At 37.1% G+C, this 19262-nt stretch overlaps 1 protein-coding gene and 1 pseudogene across 1 annotated transcript in view; one reads left to right on the plus strand and one right to left on the minus strand.

The window, feature by feature from the left end:
- Window positions 1-19262, plus strand: part of HELLS (helicase, lymphoid specific) — a gene marked incomplete in the record, with an annotated part of 42630 nt that overhangs the window by 18016 nt on the left and 5352 nt on the right. The window contains 10 exon segments of the mRNA XM_014587539.2: window positions 1-93; window positions 3673-3869; window positions 6466-6562; window positions 10230-10391; window positions 13165-13304; window positions 13390-13528; window positions 15141-15224; window positions 15302-15421; window positions 17511-17627; window positions 18463-18622. Coding sequence (XP_014443025.1) covers window positions 1-93; window positions 3673-3869; window positions 6466-6562; window positions 10230-10391; window positions 13165-13304; window positions 13390-13528; window positions 15141-15224; window positions 15302-15421; window positions 17511-17627; window positions 18463-18622 — 1309 coding nt within the window.
- LOC114007712 (uncharacterized) lies at window positions 4471-4578 on the minus strand (annotated as a pseudogene).

Consider the following 19262-nt stretch of genomic DNA (forward strand, 5'->3'; position numbering starts at 1 on the left):
CGGCATATTCAAAAACGGAAAGGGACCTTACAGATTCATCCTGTGGTAATCACGTCATTTGAAATAGCTATGAGAGACCGAAGTGCATTACAGGTACAAATGATCTTCCTTGGTTTCTTTGGTATCCATGGCTCTAGTAGAATTTCTGAATTCATACCACTTTCTCACCATTCAGTTGTATTTTTTTTCCTGACTAAAGTAATATTTAGATATATAGATAGTAATAGACTATATTGTGCATATTCTGTTAAAACCAGAGGCATACATTAAAAGAAGGTTGGGGGGGACCAGCAGATGGTGTAATGGTTACATCGCTGGACTCCCACATAGTGGACTGCAGTTTGAATCTTGGACCCCGTTGCTTAAACTCACGCCAGGCACGTATACGTGCCAGCCCAAGATCCCAAGAGGAGAATGGAGGAGAAGGGATTGTGGCGTGGCCATACCCCCTGGGGAATGATTTCTTGCTTTCTGTTTTTCTCTCTCTCTGTCTTGTGAGCGCACATGCCCTATAGCAAAACCCTCTCAATAAAAAAGGTTAGAATGAAGACTGTAGGAATGTAGGGTGTAACAATAAACTCAAAGCCTCTGGCATTGTAATCTCTAGCCATGACTTCTTTTTTAATTATTTTATTTTATTTATTTTTTTTAAGATTGCTATAGGGCACATGTGTTCACCCAGAGAAAGACAGAAAGAGGGAAAGTGAGTTGGCCTTGTGGGAATCCAGTACTTTAACTACCATGCCACCTGCTGGCCCCTAGCCATGACCTTTTTTATTTTTTTTTTTAAAGAGATTTTTGCTATAGGGTGGTGCGTGCTCATTGGCGAGACAGAAAGAAATCACCCCATGGTCGTTGGGGGGATGACCATGCCACAGTCCATTTTCCTCTTGGTAGTTTGGGCATGTGTCCATACGTGCCTGGTGTGAAGGTTTTTTTTTTTTTTTTTAAACTTTATTTATTTATTAATTATTATTATTTTTTTTACCAGAGAGGGAGAGAGCAAAACAGAAAAAGTGAGAAAGCACACGACCACGTCTGGGACTCATGGTCAACCTTGTGGGAATCCAGCGCCTTTGGCCACTGCACCATCTGCTGGTCCCACCATGACATTTTTAAAAAGAGAATCAGTCACACATTGACCTAATCTGTGAATATATTAGAGATGTTTGTGACATTGTACTTCAGGTTTATGAATTTACCTATCCATGTTATTTATTGTAATGAAATGATAATAATATTTGAAGGCAACTATATGGTAATATTTCCATATCTTTTTGTTTATGTTCTACCTACTTACTAATGCTCAAGTTATACTGCAATTGAAAAATTAACCTTTGTTTTTGTTTATTTATTGGTGATTTTAATTTCTTCCTCATTACTCCTACTGTTTCACATATAATTAATTCTTTACTGCTTTACTGTTTCTTTCTCTCACCATGTGTCTATGCTGAATGTCTTCCCTAGTTTTTTGTTTTTTGTTTTTTGTTTGTTTGGTTGGTTTTGGTTTTGGTTTTTTTTTGCTTGTATGGAACAAGAAAGTAATAGATAATGGGGTCAACATAAAATCACCCATAAGTCTTAACTTCTGTTTTCTATTCAGTAATATAACATGAAGATCTTTCTAATTAATGTGTTCTCCTTGTCCAGCCTAGTCTGCAATATATTGAAGTATTTAAGCATTATCAACAGTTTGCCAGTGGCTAAAATTTTTCTAGTTTTTCTTTTTGCTGAGCTTGTTACCATTTCTAAGATCTTAACTTTAGGAAGTGATAGGTATGGGATTCCAGGACTCCCATTCCTGAGTGGCAGCAGAAGTAGCTCAGTCTTTATTTACTGATTTGTTTTTCAACTTGCTCATTATTTCTTCTTTGGTGTGTTTTGCTTTCATCCATTCAACTATAGAGGTAGTTTTATATTTTATCTGGCATTTTTAGATAGCTGTCTTATGTTGAGAAGTTATTCAAGTTATCTCATTTGCCATATTGTCAAATAAAACTCCTTTTCAACTTGTTTTATTAAGAAAATTATAAAATTATTAAAATTAAAAGAAAATTTTGAGGAACATATGAAGTAAAATGCAAGAAGTGCTCCATTTTATACCTTTTCCCCAATTTCCCAGTCCCATTCTTTAAGGACACCTATATTTTCCAGTTTGTTATGTTTGTAGAAATACTATGTCTTTCTATATTGTTTTGAAGACTTATTTATTTAATTTTATTATTATTATTGTTATCATCATCATCATTACTTTGGAGATATTGTTGCTGTAGGGTATATTCACTCACCAGAGGGACGAGAAAGAGAGAAAGCAGGAAATCATCTTCCAGAGGAGATGGACATACATATACATGTCCCTTATGTGAGTTTTATGCCACTGGGTCTGGGACTTGAACCATGATTGGCCATATGGGAGTTCGCACCTTAACCATTATGACATCTGCTGGCCCCTTTGTTATTTTTTAAAAATTTGATATAGGACATTTGTGCTCACCAGAGAGAGAAGGAAAAAGGGAAGGCAAGCCTCCAGGTCTGGAATTGAAACCACAGTCAACCATGTGGGAGTCTAGTGCCTAAGCTACCATACCACCTGCTAGCTACATATTTCTGTATTTTTATTTAATAAATTTGATGTTTTGTAAGTTGACTGATCAAAATAAAAGAGGACAGACATTTCTGGAAGTATTAAATGGATAGGTTTCTGTTATAAATCTCCTAAAATCTACTCTAGAAGAATTGGAATCCCTAGATAGACAAGAAACTATTAAACTAAGAGCATCATCAGATAAAAAAGTATCAGTCTAGGACTAGCCAGTTGGCAAGAGTGGTTAAGGCCGACTGTGAGGTTCATGTAAAGACCTTGCAGCTTCAGAAACATGCATGTATGCCCAGTATCCTGAGAGGAGAGCAGAGAAGTAGGGAATGTGGTATGGTATAAAGTCCTTTCTCACTTTCCCGCTCTCTTCATCTCTGAAGAGCATATGAATTCTCTAGTAAGTTAAAAAAAAAAAAACTGTTGGTCTCAGATGTTGACATTAAGAAGGAAAATTCTAATTGTGTTTAATGTTTCAGAGAATATGGATTTAATGAAAGCTTTCATTTTTCCCCAAGTGTTACTACATTTTTCATTGATTAATATGACATTTACTGAACACTTGGCAAAACGTTAGAATGGAATGAGGCTGGCAGGTGGCGTGGTGGCTAAGGATGCTGAACTCCCACGTGACCAACCACTGTTCAAGTCCTATTCCTGTAGACTTGCTTTCTCACTTTCCCTCTTGCTCTGTCTTGTTCTTGCTCTGTCCCTCTCTGATCAAATTAAAAATAAATAATGTTAAATAACATCTTTTTAAAAATGTTAGAAAGGAAAGCTATAGATTTGCTTTGAGTTAAGAAAGAATGGAAATCTATTTAAGATCAGGTGGACTTCAGATATCATTCATGCCCTCTACTTAGTCCATTCTAAGGACACAAATATTTTATCAATTTGAGGAATCTGTTAATTATCTCATTAGTGGATCAAAGGAAAACATAATCACTTCAATAGATACTGAATGACATTTGGTAAGATTCAACACCCTCACTCCGAAAGAGAAGTTTTATTATTAAAATTGTTTTAGAACTAATTGTGAGATCATTATTTTTAAATTTCTCCTTCAATTCATTTTCTAGCATTGCTATTGGAAATACTTAATAGTAGATGAAGGACACAGGATTAAGAATATGAAGTGCCGTCTTATCAGGGAGTTAAAACGATTCAATGCTGATAACAAACTTCTTTTGACTGGTACTCCCTTGCAAAACAATTTATCAGAGCTTTGGTCATTATTAAACTTTTTGTTGCCAGATGTATTTGATGATTTGAAAAGGTAGGTAAGCCAGTTATTTACCTGTTTTCTGTATTTTTCAAACCTCAAAATTTACTGTTTGTTAAAATTAATAATTGTCTCCTATGTAGCTGAATTAAAATGTTTTTCGCAAGTTCTTTGTAGTATATATTGTATGTTCTGATTTGAAACAAAATATGTGGAAGGAGATAAATATTTTAAATTTATTGGAGCCTAGCTGTGGTGATACACTAACACTTGGAAGTTGGAGACCACACCGGAGGTTTTAGGTTCAGTTCCTGGGGCAAACTGAAGGTGCCAGGCTTTGTTGTGGGTATCTGTGATCCTAGCTAATTGGGAGGCAGGAGCAAGACAATTATGAGGCAGTCAGACCTTAACTTTAATTACCTCTGTCTCTCCCTTTTCTTCCTCTCCTACTTTTTTTTCTCCTTCTCAACAGAGGGGGAAAAATACTTAAATTTCATTGATTAAAGGAAAACTATTGAATACTACCTTAAGGAAGTTATTTGTTTGTTTGTTTATTTATTTATTTATTGTGCCTTTTCCCACAAACATTTGCTTTACATATCAAAAAATTTTTGCTCATACTCCATAGTTCCTGACAGTTAATAAACAACTATTAGCCCTGCAAACGCAAGGCCTCAAAGCATTAAGACTCAGAATTCTTCTTCATGGAAATCATTAATAAAAGGCGAAAAGATTTGTACACTCTGAAGAAAAACAAGAGTATAAGAAAAACATTTTTTTTTCTGTTTTTCAAACTTTAAATGATTAAAATGCTCCTTAGTGAAAGACTGCCTGATGTGAAGAATGGCGGCAAGGGACTGGAGGGTCTGTAAGCTGTCACTGTACTGGACGATGAGCCCACCTGGCAGGTTGGGCCAGCCTGGGCCCCACTGCTTCCCAGAAGCCAGGCCTGGGGACTGGTGTTCCAGTACTTAAGCACTGCCTTAGCAGCACCTCCTGTTTTTGTTCATCTCCCTGGATACCCTATGGGCCCTAACAAGAACCAGAGCCCCTTCTGTCTTCTCCAGGGATAAGAAAATATTTTTATAGTAAATCATTCTGTTTTAACTTGGGAAGACACTAAAGATGGGTTTTTCTCATTTTATCCTCATGAAGTAACCTAGGAGTGTAGAGAAGCTATTTATAACCCCCTATTTCACATATAAGAAAACCTAGGAATTAAGTTTTCACAAAATATACCAGACTCAAAATCTAAAACCAAGATGACTCAGTTATAACCCAGGATTTGTTTTGTTTTATTTTCAGAGGGAGAGAGAGATGTTTTTTTGTTTTTGTTTTGACATGGTCTCATCATGCCTCAATCCTTCTTTCCCTGCTCCCAGTTAGCTAGGATTATAGGTATACACTGCTGTGCTCGAAATGCTTAAGGCTGGTCGAGATCCAATCCTGGATCTTCCATTTGGCTCCAACACCATGTATGGCATCCTACCACCTATGCCACTGCAGCTGAGACTTATCTAGGCCTTTTATTCTAGAAACTGTTTGAATCTTAGTTTATATCAGAAATACCAAAAAACTGTTTTCAGAAAATAATCATTCTCAGGATGAAAAAGCAAGTGATTTTTAAAATATATTAAGTGAAGTCAGGAAAGAATAATTAATTTGAACTTTTAAAAATGAAGTTAAAAAAAAAGGAAAGCTAATATGGAAAAGTTATGAACAAAGAAAACTCATTAATATGGGGAAATTAATTAATTAATATGAGAAAATTCTTAAATATTTTATTTTAAGAATATATTCCAAATCTGTTTACCAGTTAATAGCTCAAGACCATGCTCTTTTTTGGGGGGTGGGGGTGGGGGAGGTTTTTGCTATAGGGCACGTGCACTCACCAGAGAGACAGAAAGCAAGAAATCAACCCCCGAGGGGATGGCCACACCACAATCCCTTCTCCATTCTCCTCTCGGGATCTTGGGCACACAAGCACACGTGAGTTTGCCCGGCGTAAGTTTAAGCCACCAGGTTCAGGACTCGAACCACTGTCAGCTACACGGGAGTCTAGCAACATAGCCATTACGCCAACTGCTTGTCCCAAGACCAGGCTCCTTTATTATCTATCACTGGGCATTTTAATGAAAGACAAGGTTTTCAGGTCCTATACAGACCTACTAAGTTAGAATATTGAGGTAAGAATTGGTAATCCAAATTTTTAAAATATGTTTGATGTAATCTAAGTTTGAAAATATGGTCTTAATTACTGTATAAATGTTACCAGTATTTTTCACAGTTGCTAATAGTGTCACTTAGTATAATAAATATTTGCATGTTTACTTAATTGCTCATTTAATAAACTTTTTTTTTGCCACATTGGTAAGAATTAAAGTTGTATAGTAGATGCCATTCTGAATATCTCTATATATTTAATTCTAGCAGGTCATAATCAGAAAAGTGCCACTTTTCTTAGTTGTTTGTTCAAAAAATTTATCTTTGTTTGGATGCATTCTTCTCAATGTAACTAACCTGCATCAGAACATAGACTATCACAGTGTCTACACTTCATAATACACAGATTAGTATCAAATTGTAAAGTATATATCATGTTAACAAAATTTATATGATAGGTTAACTTACAGACATTTTTCTCTTCCAGCTTTGAGTCTTGGTTTGATATTACTAGTCTTTCTGAAACTGCTGAAGATATTATTACCAAAGAAAGAGAACAGAACGTATTGCATATGCTGCACCAGGTTTTGATCGTTTTCTTATATTCCTTGCTAAAGTTCATAGAATTAAAAGGAACCCTGGATATCACCTGTTCAACCCTTTATAGTAGACATTTGGGATTTGAAGATTTCCTTAAATTTATTTTCCTGCCTTTCTCCCACTCTGAGGTCACATGATTTTGTGGTAGAAATCAAGGGCTTGCCTAAATTCTGCCCTTTTTCATATATACTGATTTTACCCCCCTAATGGTTACTGATTTGCTTGTCAATCAAAGAGTGAAAATGTGTTATTTATCCAGTAATATACTTCCTGGCATGGCTGGTGTCTAATCTGTTCTTCCTTATTATTTTCTGTAATTTCTACCTTATCTTACCTGTCTTTAGAAAAACAATCTTTCAGAGGTCTCCTAGTAATGTAGGTCAGAAAAGGTCTATATTTTTTTAAAGATTTATTTATTTATTTAATTCATTTGTTATTTTTTAATTTTATCAGTGAGAGAGAGAGAAAGGGAAAACGAGAAAGCAAGCCACCAGGTCCAGGACTTGAAACAGGGTTGGCCATGTGGGAATCCAGCGCCCTTATCCACCACACCACCTGCCGGCCCAAGGTCAATCATGTTTTGACAGTTTTCTTCATAATGTTTATATTTTTCTGATTTTTAAAGTTTGTATATGCTTGTAATAAAAATGTAAAACAGAGAAGTGGAAAGTAAAAATAATATTCCTTTAGATCATACTCCCTAGCAGAATATCCAGAATGATTATGTATGTTGTGTAGTATGTTTTTCTAGACTTATATACATTGTGCAATATGTTCTTCTAGGCTTTTCTGTCCTTGTGCAAACATAAAATGACTTTATTTATGTTTTATGGGGAAAGTTTTTTTAAATAATATTGTCCCTTAAGATAATAATTTTGAAAATTATTTTCCCTTCAATACATGGAGATTTAGCTTGTTAGTTATATTTATTATTCATTCTTATTGTTGTTATTTCAATTGTTAGAAAATGCATGAATTTACCAGAGAGGGAGGGAGAGAGAAGGTACCTTCTGGTATGGTCACATCACAATATTTTTTCCTTTGTTTTCCCATTTCAGCAGATTTTGGGAACAAACGCACATTCCTAGTGTATTTCTCAAGCTGTGGGACTGGGATTTGAATTCAGCCTTGTGGGATCTGGCTCTGCACAGTGCTTAATTGTTGTGCTGTGGGACTAGTTCCACTCTGTGTGTGTGTGTGTGTGTGTGTGTGTGTGTGTGTGTAAGTGTAAGAGGTTTTTGTGTTAGGGTGTGTACCCCCACTGGAGAGAGAAAAACATAAACAGAGAGGAAAAGTAAAAAGTCACCTTCCAGGGGGGATGGCCACAACACAATCCCTTCTCCATTCTCATTGTGAAATCTTGGACATGTAAGCACTTGCACCTGGTGTGATTTTCAAGCCACCTGCTGGCTCATAACATCAAACTTTTTAATATTTGTCAGTATAAGCAATAGAAAAAATACTTTATTAAAAATGTGAATGTCTTTTAACACATTTTTAGCACATTTACATTTTTCTTTTCTGATTACCTGTAGGTACATTTGTTTCTGGGGTGGTATCTTCAGATTTTTTTTTTTTTTTTCTTAAGCCATCTCTTTCTCTGGTAGTCTCTTCCATACTTAGTGCTATACCTGTTGTGCATTAAGTACAGAGCCCTGAAAATAAGCTTTACTGTATATGAATATTACATGTAAGCTATTGTCAACTCAATTAAAAATAAGGTTATAAAGAGTATAAAATGGGACCAGCAATTAGCCTAATGGCTATGTCACAGAACTCCCAGGTAGTAGGCCGTGGTTCGAGTCCCAGACCCAGTGATAAATTCACGCCGGGCGCGTGTGCATGTGTGCCCAAGATCTCAAGAGGAGAATGGAGGAGAAGGGATTACAATGTGGCCATCCCCCCTGGGGGGTGATTTCTCGCTTTCTGTCTCTCTCTCTCTCTGTCTTTCTGGCAAGCGCACGCACCCTATAGCAAAAACCTCTCCCCCCCCAAAAAAGAGTATAAAATGATTTGTAACAAGTACTGTTGTTCTTTTAAAGGCCTAAACAATTTAATAAGGGCGTAATTATTTATTACTGCTGTTATTTTGTTTATAAATTAATAATCACTTGTAATCACCTTAGGAGAATCATTTTAAGCCTGATGCTTTAGGACCTACAGAAGGAAATTTCATTTCCCTAGCTCTAGGTTTATTGACATTCTGCTAGTTTAAAACCTTACTTTAAAAGTTATGGGCTAGTGGGGATCAGCAGTGGCATAATGGCTATGTTGCTGGACTCCCACGTAGTCGACCACAGTTTGAGTCCTGGACCCGGTGGCGTAAACTCACACCAGGCATATGTGCATGCATGCCCAAGATCCCAAGAGGAGAATGGAGGAGAAGGGATTGTGGCGTGGTCATCCCCTCTGGGGGGTGATTTCTTCCTTGCGATCTCTGTCTCTCTTTGTCTTTCTGGCGAGCTAGCAAAAACCTCTCAAAAGAAAAAAAAAGTTGTGGGCTGGGGACCACTAGGTGGCCTGGTGGTTAAGGTGTTGGATTCCCACATGGCCAAATGCAGTTCCAGTCCCGGACCTTGTGACTTGCTTTTTCACTTTCTATTTGTTTCTCTTTCTGGTGAGTGCACATGCACTATAGCAAATTAAAAAATAATAATAGTAGTAAATAAAATAAGATAATTATTTTAAAAAAAGTTTTGGCTGGGTTCAAGTCCTGGACCTAGAGGCTTGAAAAACACACTGGGTGTATGTGTTTGCATATTCGAAGTCCTGAGAGGATACTGGAGGATAGCTTGGAGGGTTGCAGGGGAATTTCAGCATGCTCATCTCTCCTAGGGGAGGTGATTTCTCTCTTTCCTTCTGTCTCTCTGCCAAGTATACACACCCTATGGCAAACTTAAAAAAAAAAAATTAGGGAGAGAGATCACTTTAAACCTGATCAGTGTCAATATTACCTTATTATTTAAGATACATTCTTAGAAGTTTTTCTCCTTTCTTTTTTTAAATTGCCAGAGAGGACATGTGCTCACTAGAGAGGAGAAAACATCCCCCAATGGAACATGGTCCCTTGTAATCCCATCTTCATTTCATCTTGTTGGGATGCAGACATGTACTTCACATGCGCTGACATGCACTTGACACCCATGCACCGATTTGCATATTGCATACACATGGATGCAGGCATTATACACATGTATGTGCACATTATACACGTAGACATGCACACCACACAGAGTAACACACATTACACACAGAAAGTCCTGCATATTGCACAACATGTAGACATAAACATCACATGGGGTTCTGAGCATGAGCACACACATATGCCTGGCATGTTTTTCAAGCTGCCAGAACAGGTATTTAAACCATGGTCAGCCATGTGGGATCTAGCTCCCTTATCTACTGTAGTCAAGGCTGGCCTTCCTTAAAGTTTTTGAAAGATTTGTGGATGCTATGGATGAATGTTAAGAGTTTATCTCAAACTGGTCTGATCTGGGAAAATTTCAAGAAGGTAATATTTTAATCTCACCTTTTGATACATTATAACATTTGTACAGTAAGAATTTAGAAAAAAGTAGTAAGTGTTAGGATGGTATCCCCTGAGAATATCAGAAAGTTTAATATTTAAAATTGTTTATGTTTACATTTTAGATTCTAACACCTTTCTTATTGAGAAGACTGAAATCTGATGTTGCTCTTGAAGTTCCTCCTAAACGAGAAGTAGTTGTTTATGCACCACTTTCAAAGAAACAAGAAATCTTTTACACAGCCATTGTGAATCGTACAATTGCAAACATGTTTGGATCCAGTGAGGTAGAGTGTAAATTTAAATATTCCATAAATGAGACTTGGTATATAAAATTCAGTGCTACTTTTTCATCTTACAGCTTATTTGTTATTAGGATTTACTGGATTAATTTCTATCTGGAGAATAGGAAGCCATAAGGCCCATAGCAGTAGTTGTTGCCTACTGTCTATGGTCCAGTTAAAATTTAAGTGATGTTTCATCTATTATTTAAATTTTAGATTCCTGTCTCTGATTAGCTATAAACCCTAATCAGTTCTGTCTGGGGACAGACTTGAGTTTTTGTTTTAATATCTGGTGGGACCATCAGATGATTTAATGGTCACATTGCTGGACTCCCATGTAGTCGACCATGGTTCAATCCCCAGACCCTTCGGCTTAAAACTCATGCTAGATGCGTGTGCAGGCATGCCCAAGATCCTGAGAGGAGAAAGGATTGTGGTGCGTCCAGCTCCACTGGGGATGGTTTCTCACTTTCTGTCTCTCTGTCTCTCCGACAAACACACATGGCCTATAGCAAAAAATCTCCCTTTAAAAAAAAATCTATTTGACATGTGCACTTGCTGGAAAGAGACAGAAAGCAAGAACCCCATCTCCCAGTAGGGGAAATGGCCATGCTGTAATTCCTTCTCCTTCTCAGGATTTTGGGCACACATGCCCAGTAACTTGTGCCCAGTCTTTTTTAAGCTGTTGCATCTAGGACTCTAGCCATACATTAAGCCATATGGGATCTAGCAACCTTGATCACCACCATAGCTGCCCCAGAAGTGCTTTTTTTTTTTTTGGAGAGGTTTTTGCTATAGGGCGCGTGCGCTCCCCAGACAGAGAGAGACAGAGAGACAGAAAGTGAGAAATCACCCCCTGGGGGGATGGTCACGCCGCAATCCTTTCTCCTCCATTCTCCTCTTGGGATCTTGGGCATGCACGCACACGCACCCGGTGTGAGTTTCAATCCAGGACGCAAACCGCGGTCGACTACATGGGAGTCCAGCGACATAGCCATTACACTAACTGCTGGTTCCCCAGAAGTGCATTTTTAACAAACATAGTTGAGAGTCCATTTGGTAAGGGTTTGCCAACTAAACTGATTCCTCACAAGTAGACGATTCCTTTATCGGAGGTTATTGATAGCAAAAGGTTTGTTTGCTTGTTTATTTTCATAGAGATTTTTGCCTTAGATTTTGTGTGCTCACTGGAGAGAGAGAGAGAGAGAGAGAGAGAGAGAGAGAGACAGACAGTGAGAGGGAATGTGAGAAACCACCCGCCATTCTCCCAGAATCTTGGGCACACATGCACATGTGCCTGGTGTGAGTCTTAGAGCACCGTGTCTGCGACTTGAACCACTGTCAGCCATGTGGGAGTCCAGCAACTTAACTGCTACACTGTCTGCTGGCCCAATAGCTAAAGATTTAATAGAATATTCTATTTGAAAGAGATACCTACTTTAGTCATCTATCATATTATAAAAGAGATGAGGGTGTGATTTCATTATCATATAGCCAAAGATTGGGAGACCTTTACATTTTTAACTATATGCTATGGTCCTCTATTTCTTTTTAAAATACTTAGTGTATGCATATGGTTAAGTATGACCATTAGACTTTTAATATCACTTATAGTTAAAGAGAGGAGCAGGCTTTTAGGTATAGAAAACTGTAGTTGCTTTTAAATTTTTTTCTCTATTGAGCTATACGAAAGCACTTGCTCCTACTTTTAGGCATTATCATTGTTAAAATATCAACTTTAGGACCGTCCTCTTAGCGCAATGGTTGAGCATTGTGCATTGAGAGCTGGGTCTTACATTGTGACTGGTTCAAATTCCGGACACGGCAAAATGGAAAACATGCTGGGTGTGTGTGTACTGTTCTCAATTTTTTGGTGGGGGAAGGTTAGAGATATTTGCTATAGGATGCATTCACTTGCCAGAGAGACAGAAAGTGAGAAATCTCCTCCTGGGGGGATGGCCACATTGCAGTCCTTTCTCCATTCTCCTCTCACTATTTTGGGCATACACACACACATATGCATGCGCATGCACTTGGTGCAAGTTTTTCAAACAACTGGGTCCAGGACTTGAACCGAGGTCAACTATGTGGGAGTTCAGTGACATACCATTATGTCATTGGCTGGTCCCCTGTTCTCAAACTTTTGGCAGGCTAGAATAATGGAGGAAAAAAGATTGTGGCATGACCATGCCCTATGGGAAGGGTGATTTGTCTTTCTATTTTTCTCTGGTGATTGCGTGCACCGTCTGGCAGTAAATTTCATGCAACATTTGCATTCAGATATAGATCATGGATCTATATTGTACCTTTAGGAATTGCTAAACTTAATGGTGAAAGACAAACTTTTTTGTTTATTATCTTAAAAATTTTTTGTTGTTTCTATTTAGAACTTAAGGGTATAATAGCTTTTTAAACAGATACTCTTATGATTTCTTACTATGTTTCATTGTACATCTCTTTAATGTACAGTAAGGTGTTTTAAAGTAAACAGGCATTATATGACAATCAAACTAAGAGTGATACTATGTCCATCATTTTCAAAAAAGAACTTTACATACATCTTAAACAGTAACTATTTCATTTTATTTATCATTATTATTTTTAAATTTTGCTACAGGACACACACATTCACCAGAAAGAGAAAGAGAGAAAAAGCAAGCTGCCAGGTCCATAACTCAAACTGTCGTTGGTCATGTGGAAGTTCAGTCCTCAATCACCATGCTACCTGCCTGCTCCACTACTGTTAAATTGATATCTTTAATTTGTTGTCTTTTAGAAAGAAATAGTCGAAGTAAGTCCTACTGGACGAATGAAACGGCGGACTAGGAAATCAATAAATTATAGCAAAATAGATGATTTCCCTGATGAATTGGAAAAATTGATCAGTCAAATACAGCCCGATGTGGACAGAGGAAGGTGCGAATTTGAAAATAAATGTACCTATTCTTTAAACTTGTGTTTTTTGCATGTTTCATGTTCATTTATCATATGTTTTTGGTAGAACTGTTGTGGAAATGAATACCCCTGTAGAATCTGAAGTTAATCTGAAGCTGCAGAATATAATGATGCTACTTCGTAAATGCTGTAATCATCCATATTTGATTGAGTACCCTATAGATCCTGTCACACAAGAATTTAAGGTGAATACCATTTAATAGCTTACTGTTTTGATTTCTATTACTTTTATATTAGGAGAAAGCGTTATTTTGCCTGTTTTGTTGATTATTTCAAATAAATGTTGTATTATCATTCAGGTAAACCGAGACAGTCTTCTCCCCAAATTCAGAGTAACTTAAGTTGTGAATGATTACTTTGTGTGTGCAGTGCAGCTGGTTTTATTTACTTAGGTTAACCGATATGGATTATATTAAATTTAGCATTGACTTGACTACTCTTTTTATTTTATCTACTGTCTATTTTAGAGGCAGCTGTTAACCTCTGTAGTATTCCTTTTAGTTAATATTCAGCTGATCAGGGCCAGCAGCTGGCATGGTGGTTAAGAACACTGGACTCCCACATGTCTGACCTCTGCTCAAGTCCCATGCCTGGCAGCTTGCTTTGTTACTTTCCCCCTCTCTCTTTCTCTTGTTCTGTCCCTGTCTGGTCAAATAAGAAAATAATTCTTAAAATAACAAGTCAGCTGATCAAAAACAGCCTGACTGATCATTGTTTCAGTCTCAACAAATAGCTACAGAAGAAATCCAAGAAGTTGATACTGATTTGGAGATTTTCAGACTAAGTGAATGGAATTGCTTCCTTGGGCAGTTGATAGAAAAGTAGCATAATATTAAAAAAAATAAGTTCTTGAGGCCAACAGGTTGCATGGTGGTTAAAGGTACTCGGTTCCCCCATGACTGACTGTGGTTCAAGTCCCAGATCTGGCAGCTTGCTTTCTCACTTTCTTTTTCTCTCGTCGAATTTAAACACACACACACACACACACACACACACACACTCTTAAATAAATAAATAACTTTTTTTTTTTTTTTAAAGAAGCATGTTCTTAGTAACCACAAGCCCTGTTTAATGGTAGTTTATAGTAGGTTTTCTCACTCTTACCAGTATTGGATCATATGACTCTTATTTAGGAGGTAAGATCCTTGCACATGTAGCATTGTTAGTCTCTGCCCACTAGATGCCAGTAGTATCCACCCTCCGTAGTTGACAGTCTAAAATGTCCAGCCACTGTCAAATGTCCCCTGGAATGGAGGGCAAAATTCCCCCCTGCCCCCCATTTAAGAAGCTCTGCTTTGCACTCTTATATGAGTAAGGAAGAAAATAAAAATTTCCTATTCAAATGAGTATCTCTGATGAAGTAATTTCACCAGATGGTAAATAATTTCTTTATCCTCAGTACTTAGATTGCTTATAGCAACTGAGTTGTCTTTAATTTTAATTATAATTTCTAGCAGCAATTTTCCTAATACATTTTTCTAGACGTTTATTTAATGAAAAAGAGCAAACCTTAGCATGTGCACAGGAAGTTTGAACTTACTATTCTCTTACATAAAACTTTTGAGAAAGTGGTGGGGAGGATCAGTTATACCTGAACTTAATTTAGATTTTGTGAAATCTCCAGTTTTACATTATAAAGGTTATATTTTTTCTGATCTGAAAATATCGAATTAAAAGACAGTCTTTAAGTTTTATAGCAAATCATCGTTGAAAAATTAACTGCTGTTTGAATGGTTTTTCTTTTGACAAAGTAAATGATTACAGTGAATTTTCTCTCTTTCTTTCTCTGCTTTTAAGATTGATGAAGAATTGGTAACAAATTCTGGGAAATTCTTAATTTTGGATCGAATGCTACCAGAACTGAAAAAAAGAGGTCACAAGGTGATACTTCTTGAAATTTTGGTTGTTTAATAATTGTTGCTAATCACTATGCATACTAAGATATATTTAAATTTCAGGTGCTGCTTTTTTCCCAAATGACAAGTATGTTGGATGTCTTAATGGATTATTGCCATCTTAGAAATTTCAACTTCAGCAGGCTTGATGGATCCATGTCTTACTCAGAGAGAGAAGAAAATGTAAGACTAGTTTTGTCACATACCAAATTATTATAGTTCCTATCTTGATTTCTAAAGTAATGTTCTATGTACACTAACAAATTAATAGGCATGACTGAAATTCTGTGGTAAGGTGAAAAACATGTATTTCAATTTAGTACTAATATTTTAATTTTTTTCTTTCTTTTTTTTGAGAGATTTTTTTTGCTGTAGGGTGTTGTGCGTGTGCTCGTTGGGGGTATAGAGAGAAAGCAAGAAAGAATTCTCCTCCTGGGATCTTGGGCACATACATGCATGTGCCTGGTGTGAGTTTTAAGCCTCCAGGTCCAGGACTCAAACTGCGATCGGCCATATGGGAGTCTTGTGCCTTAACCACTATTCTTTTTTTTTTTTTTTTTTTTTTTTTAAGAATTATTTTATTTAACTTTATTTACTTATTTTAATTTGACCAGGGAGAGACAGAGAGAGAGAGCAAGCCGCCAGGTCCAGGACTTGAACTGCAGTCAGCCATGTGGGAGTCCAGCGTCCTTAACCACCACACCACCTGCTGGCCCAACCACTATTCTTAAATATATAAATAACTTCTGACACAATCTTAAAATATCCCTTTAACCTTCTTTGTAACAATATTGTGATACTAGGGATTAACTTTCCTCTTAAGTTTTTGCCACATCTCCAGTATATTATGAAATTTTCAAAACTATAGCTAAGTTGACTTTTAGAGTGAACAACCATAAATCTACCTAATATCTGCAATTAATAATTAACTGTAGGGGCCTGCTGCTGGCTTCGTGGCTAAGGCTTTGGACTTCCTCATGGCCAACTGTGACTCAAGTTCCAGACCTGGTGTCTTGAAACTCAGGCCTGGTGTGTATATATGCCCAAAATACCAAAGAAAAATGGAGGAGATGGGATTGTTGTGTGGCCATCTCCCTAGGGGGGGTGGTTTCTCTCTCTCCGTCTCTGTCTCTAGTGAGCAGATATGCCCTATAGCAAAAATCTCTTTTTTAAAAAAAATTAACCATACCTTTTTTTAAATCACATGTCTATGATAAAGCATCAATCCATTTCTGTATTCATACAGTATTCATTCCATTACTCTTTTTATTGCATTTCATAATAAATATAGATGATAACCACCCTTCTCTCTAATGACTTCAGCATATTTTACGTTTTGAGGTAAAAGTACATATTCTAAAGTAAATAAAGTATATATCTGCTAAGTTCTGACAAGTGTATGTGCAGATGTGTCCCAAACCTATGTTAAGAGAATGGAACACAACTGAATCGTTCCATGACATGGTGACTTAAGGCAGCAGGACTGCACAGGCTGACCACAAGGTTCAGGTCCCAGACTGGTGGCTTGAAAAAACACAGCAGGCACATGTGTATGCTTGCCCAAAATCCAGACAGGGCAGAAATGGAGGAGAAAGGATAGTAGCTTGACTCTTTCTCATGGAGGTTACTTTCTCATTTTTTCCCCCTCTTTACCTCTGTCTGTCTCCAGCAAGCACATGTGCACTCTGGCAAAAATTTTAAAGGATAAAGAATTTTACCATCAGAAAGTTCTCTATGCCTCCTCCTAGTTATTCCACCCTTTACACCTACCCCATCTCCTTAGCAGCAGCTACTAGTTTTTTCACCAAATTTTGATATTACTTACTCTTTTTTAAACTTGGTTTTTAATAAAATTAAGATCTCTATTAGATGCTTGGAAAATAACTAACATGAGCAAAGGTTTCATTGTTTTTTAGATCTGAATGATTGGTTCATACTTCTAAGCAATAAAAAATAGTTTTCCCCCAATTTTATTGGTGAAAGTTATAGATTTTTTGTTTTTGGTATTTACTCTAGGCTGCGTGCCCTTGGGGAGAGGGTGAGAATTCATCCCCCAAGAATGGCCATAGGCTGCAAATCCGTTTTCCTCCACTCACCTCTTGGTACTTTGGGCATGCATGTACATGCCCCTGCTGTGATTTTTAAAACTGCTGGGTCCAGTATTCAAACTGTGCAACTTGTTATGTAAGATTTAGCACCTAAATCTCTACCACCTGCCAGCCCTATAATTTCTTTCTTAATATGTTAAATTTATATCTTGTTGGCTTCTTAGATGCACAACTTCAACACAGATCCAGACGTGTTTATCTTCTTATTGAGTACACGAGCTGGCGGCCTTGGCATTAATTTGACTGCAGCAGACACGGTTATCATTTATGATAGTGATTGGGTAAGTTGAAATTACAGCAATATACTGATTATATTTCTGTTCTGAATTTTTTTTTTTTTTTTAATGTAAGATATTTTGACAGTTTTGCCATGTTGGAATCCTCTTATCCCTGTCTACCAGCCACTTTCAATTGAAGGCCTATGCTATTATACCTGATTGGGTTAGGTTCCGAACATAGGCCTCCCACATGGACCCAGCCACCTCAAATCCGTACCATCCTATTTGAGCTGCAGCTGGGCCCCACTCTGAATTTTTAACCTTTTGTTGTATTCATTGCAATTTCATTTATCTGTTTTGGAAAGGTATTCATTTTCTGCTAAGAATCAACATGTTGGGAACCAGCAGTTGGCGTAATGGCTGTGTCGCTGGACTCCCACGTAGTCGACCGCGGTTCGTGTCTCGGACCCGGTGGCTTAAAACTCACGCCGGGCGCGTGTGCGTGCGTGCCCAAGATCCCGAGAGGAGAATGGAGGAGAAGGGATTACGGCGTGACCATCCCCCCTGGGGGGTGATTTCTCGCTTTCTGTCTCTATGTCTCTGTCTGGCGAGCGCACGCGCCCTACAGTGAAAATCTCTCCAAAAAAAAAAGAATCAACATGTTATTAAGTTTTCTGCATGTAAATATTGAAATGTTTTCTTTGGGGTATTTTTAAAAATTTGTGATTGCCAAGGGTATATAGAATTATAATTTTATTTATGAAGCCACTCTAGAACTTGACAGCAAAGTTTAAAAGTCTCTAATTGGTTCATGCCTGTTGACTTTACCCAAGTATTCTAAATTTTAGTTAATTGTAACCTACTACTGTTAAATGCTACTTTCTTTTTTAACTTTAAGAACCCCCAGTCTGATCTGCAAGCCCAGGATAGATGTCATAGGATTGGTCAGACAAAGCCAGTTGTTGTATATCGCCTTGTTACAGCAAATACAGTTGATCAGAAAATTGTGGAAAGAGCAGCTGCTAAAAGAAAACTGGAAAAGTTGATCATCCACAAAAGTAAATAACATTTTTGTAGTATCTTTTGGCTTTGATTTTCCATTATGTGTTAAAAAGTTTATAACACTTTTGTAATTGTTATTAAAGAAGTTAGTGTGACTTAATAAGACAACATTTAAATAAGCAGTAGGACACTGGGAGCTGCTAAAAGCTGAAACCGTCAACATCTAAAAAGGACATTTACTGATGTCTAGATGAGGAGCAGAGGGGCTAAAAAAGGAATGAAACAGTTTTAAGATGCAGTTATCTTAAACTCTGCCATAGGGGATTTTTCATGACTTTGGTGTATATTCATTCCTAATAAGATATTTCCCTTCGAAAGGTTTCCTTCTAAAAGAACTTTTAAACTTTCTTGCAAGTTTAATATGTTAAATACTAGAATATTAATGGTGTATTATAGTAGTTTTATAAAAATACTTTGTCAAACCCACTGTTTCACAAAGTATTTGACTACAGAGTGCCCTTCTCATAGTTCAAGATGCAATGTTTTAGAAACATTCTGAGGAAGAGGGTAACTGATGTGGGGTGAGGTATTTTATGTTCTGCCCCTGAGATTCATTGGAGTTGGATTTTATTCATTCTGCTTTTTTTTTTTTTTTTTTTTTTATTAAGCGGTTGGATGGTTTCTTTAAAAAAAGGG

Source organism: Tupaia chinensis, unplaced genomic scaffold (assembly GCF_000334495.1).
Source record: "Tupaia chinensis unplaced genomic scaffold, TupChi_1.0 Scaffold000217_1, whole genome shotgun sequence".
NCBI classification, from domain to species: Eukaryota; Metazoa; Chordata; class Mammalia; order Scandentia; family Tupaiidae; genus Tupaia; species Tupaia belangeri.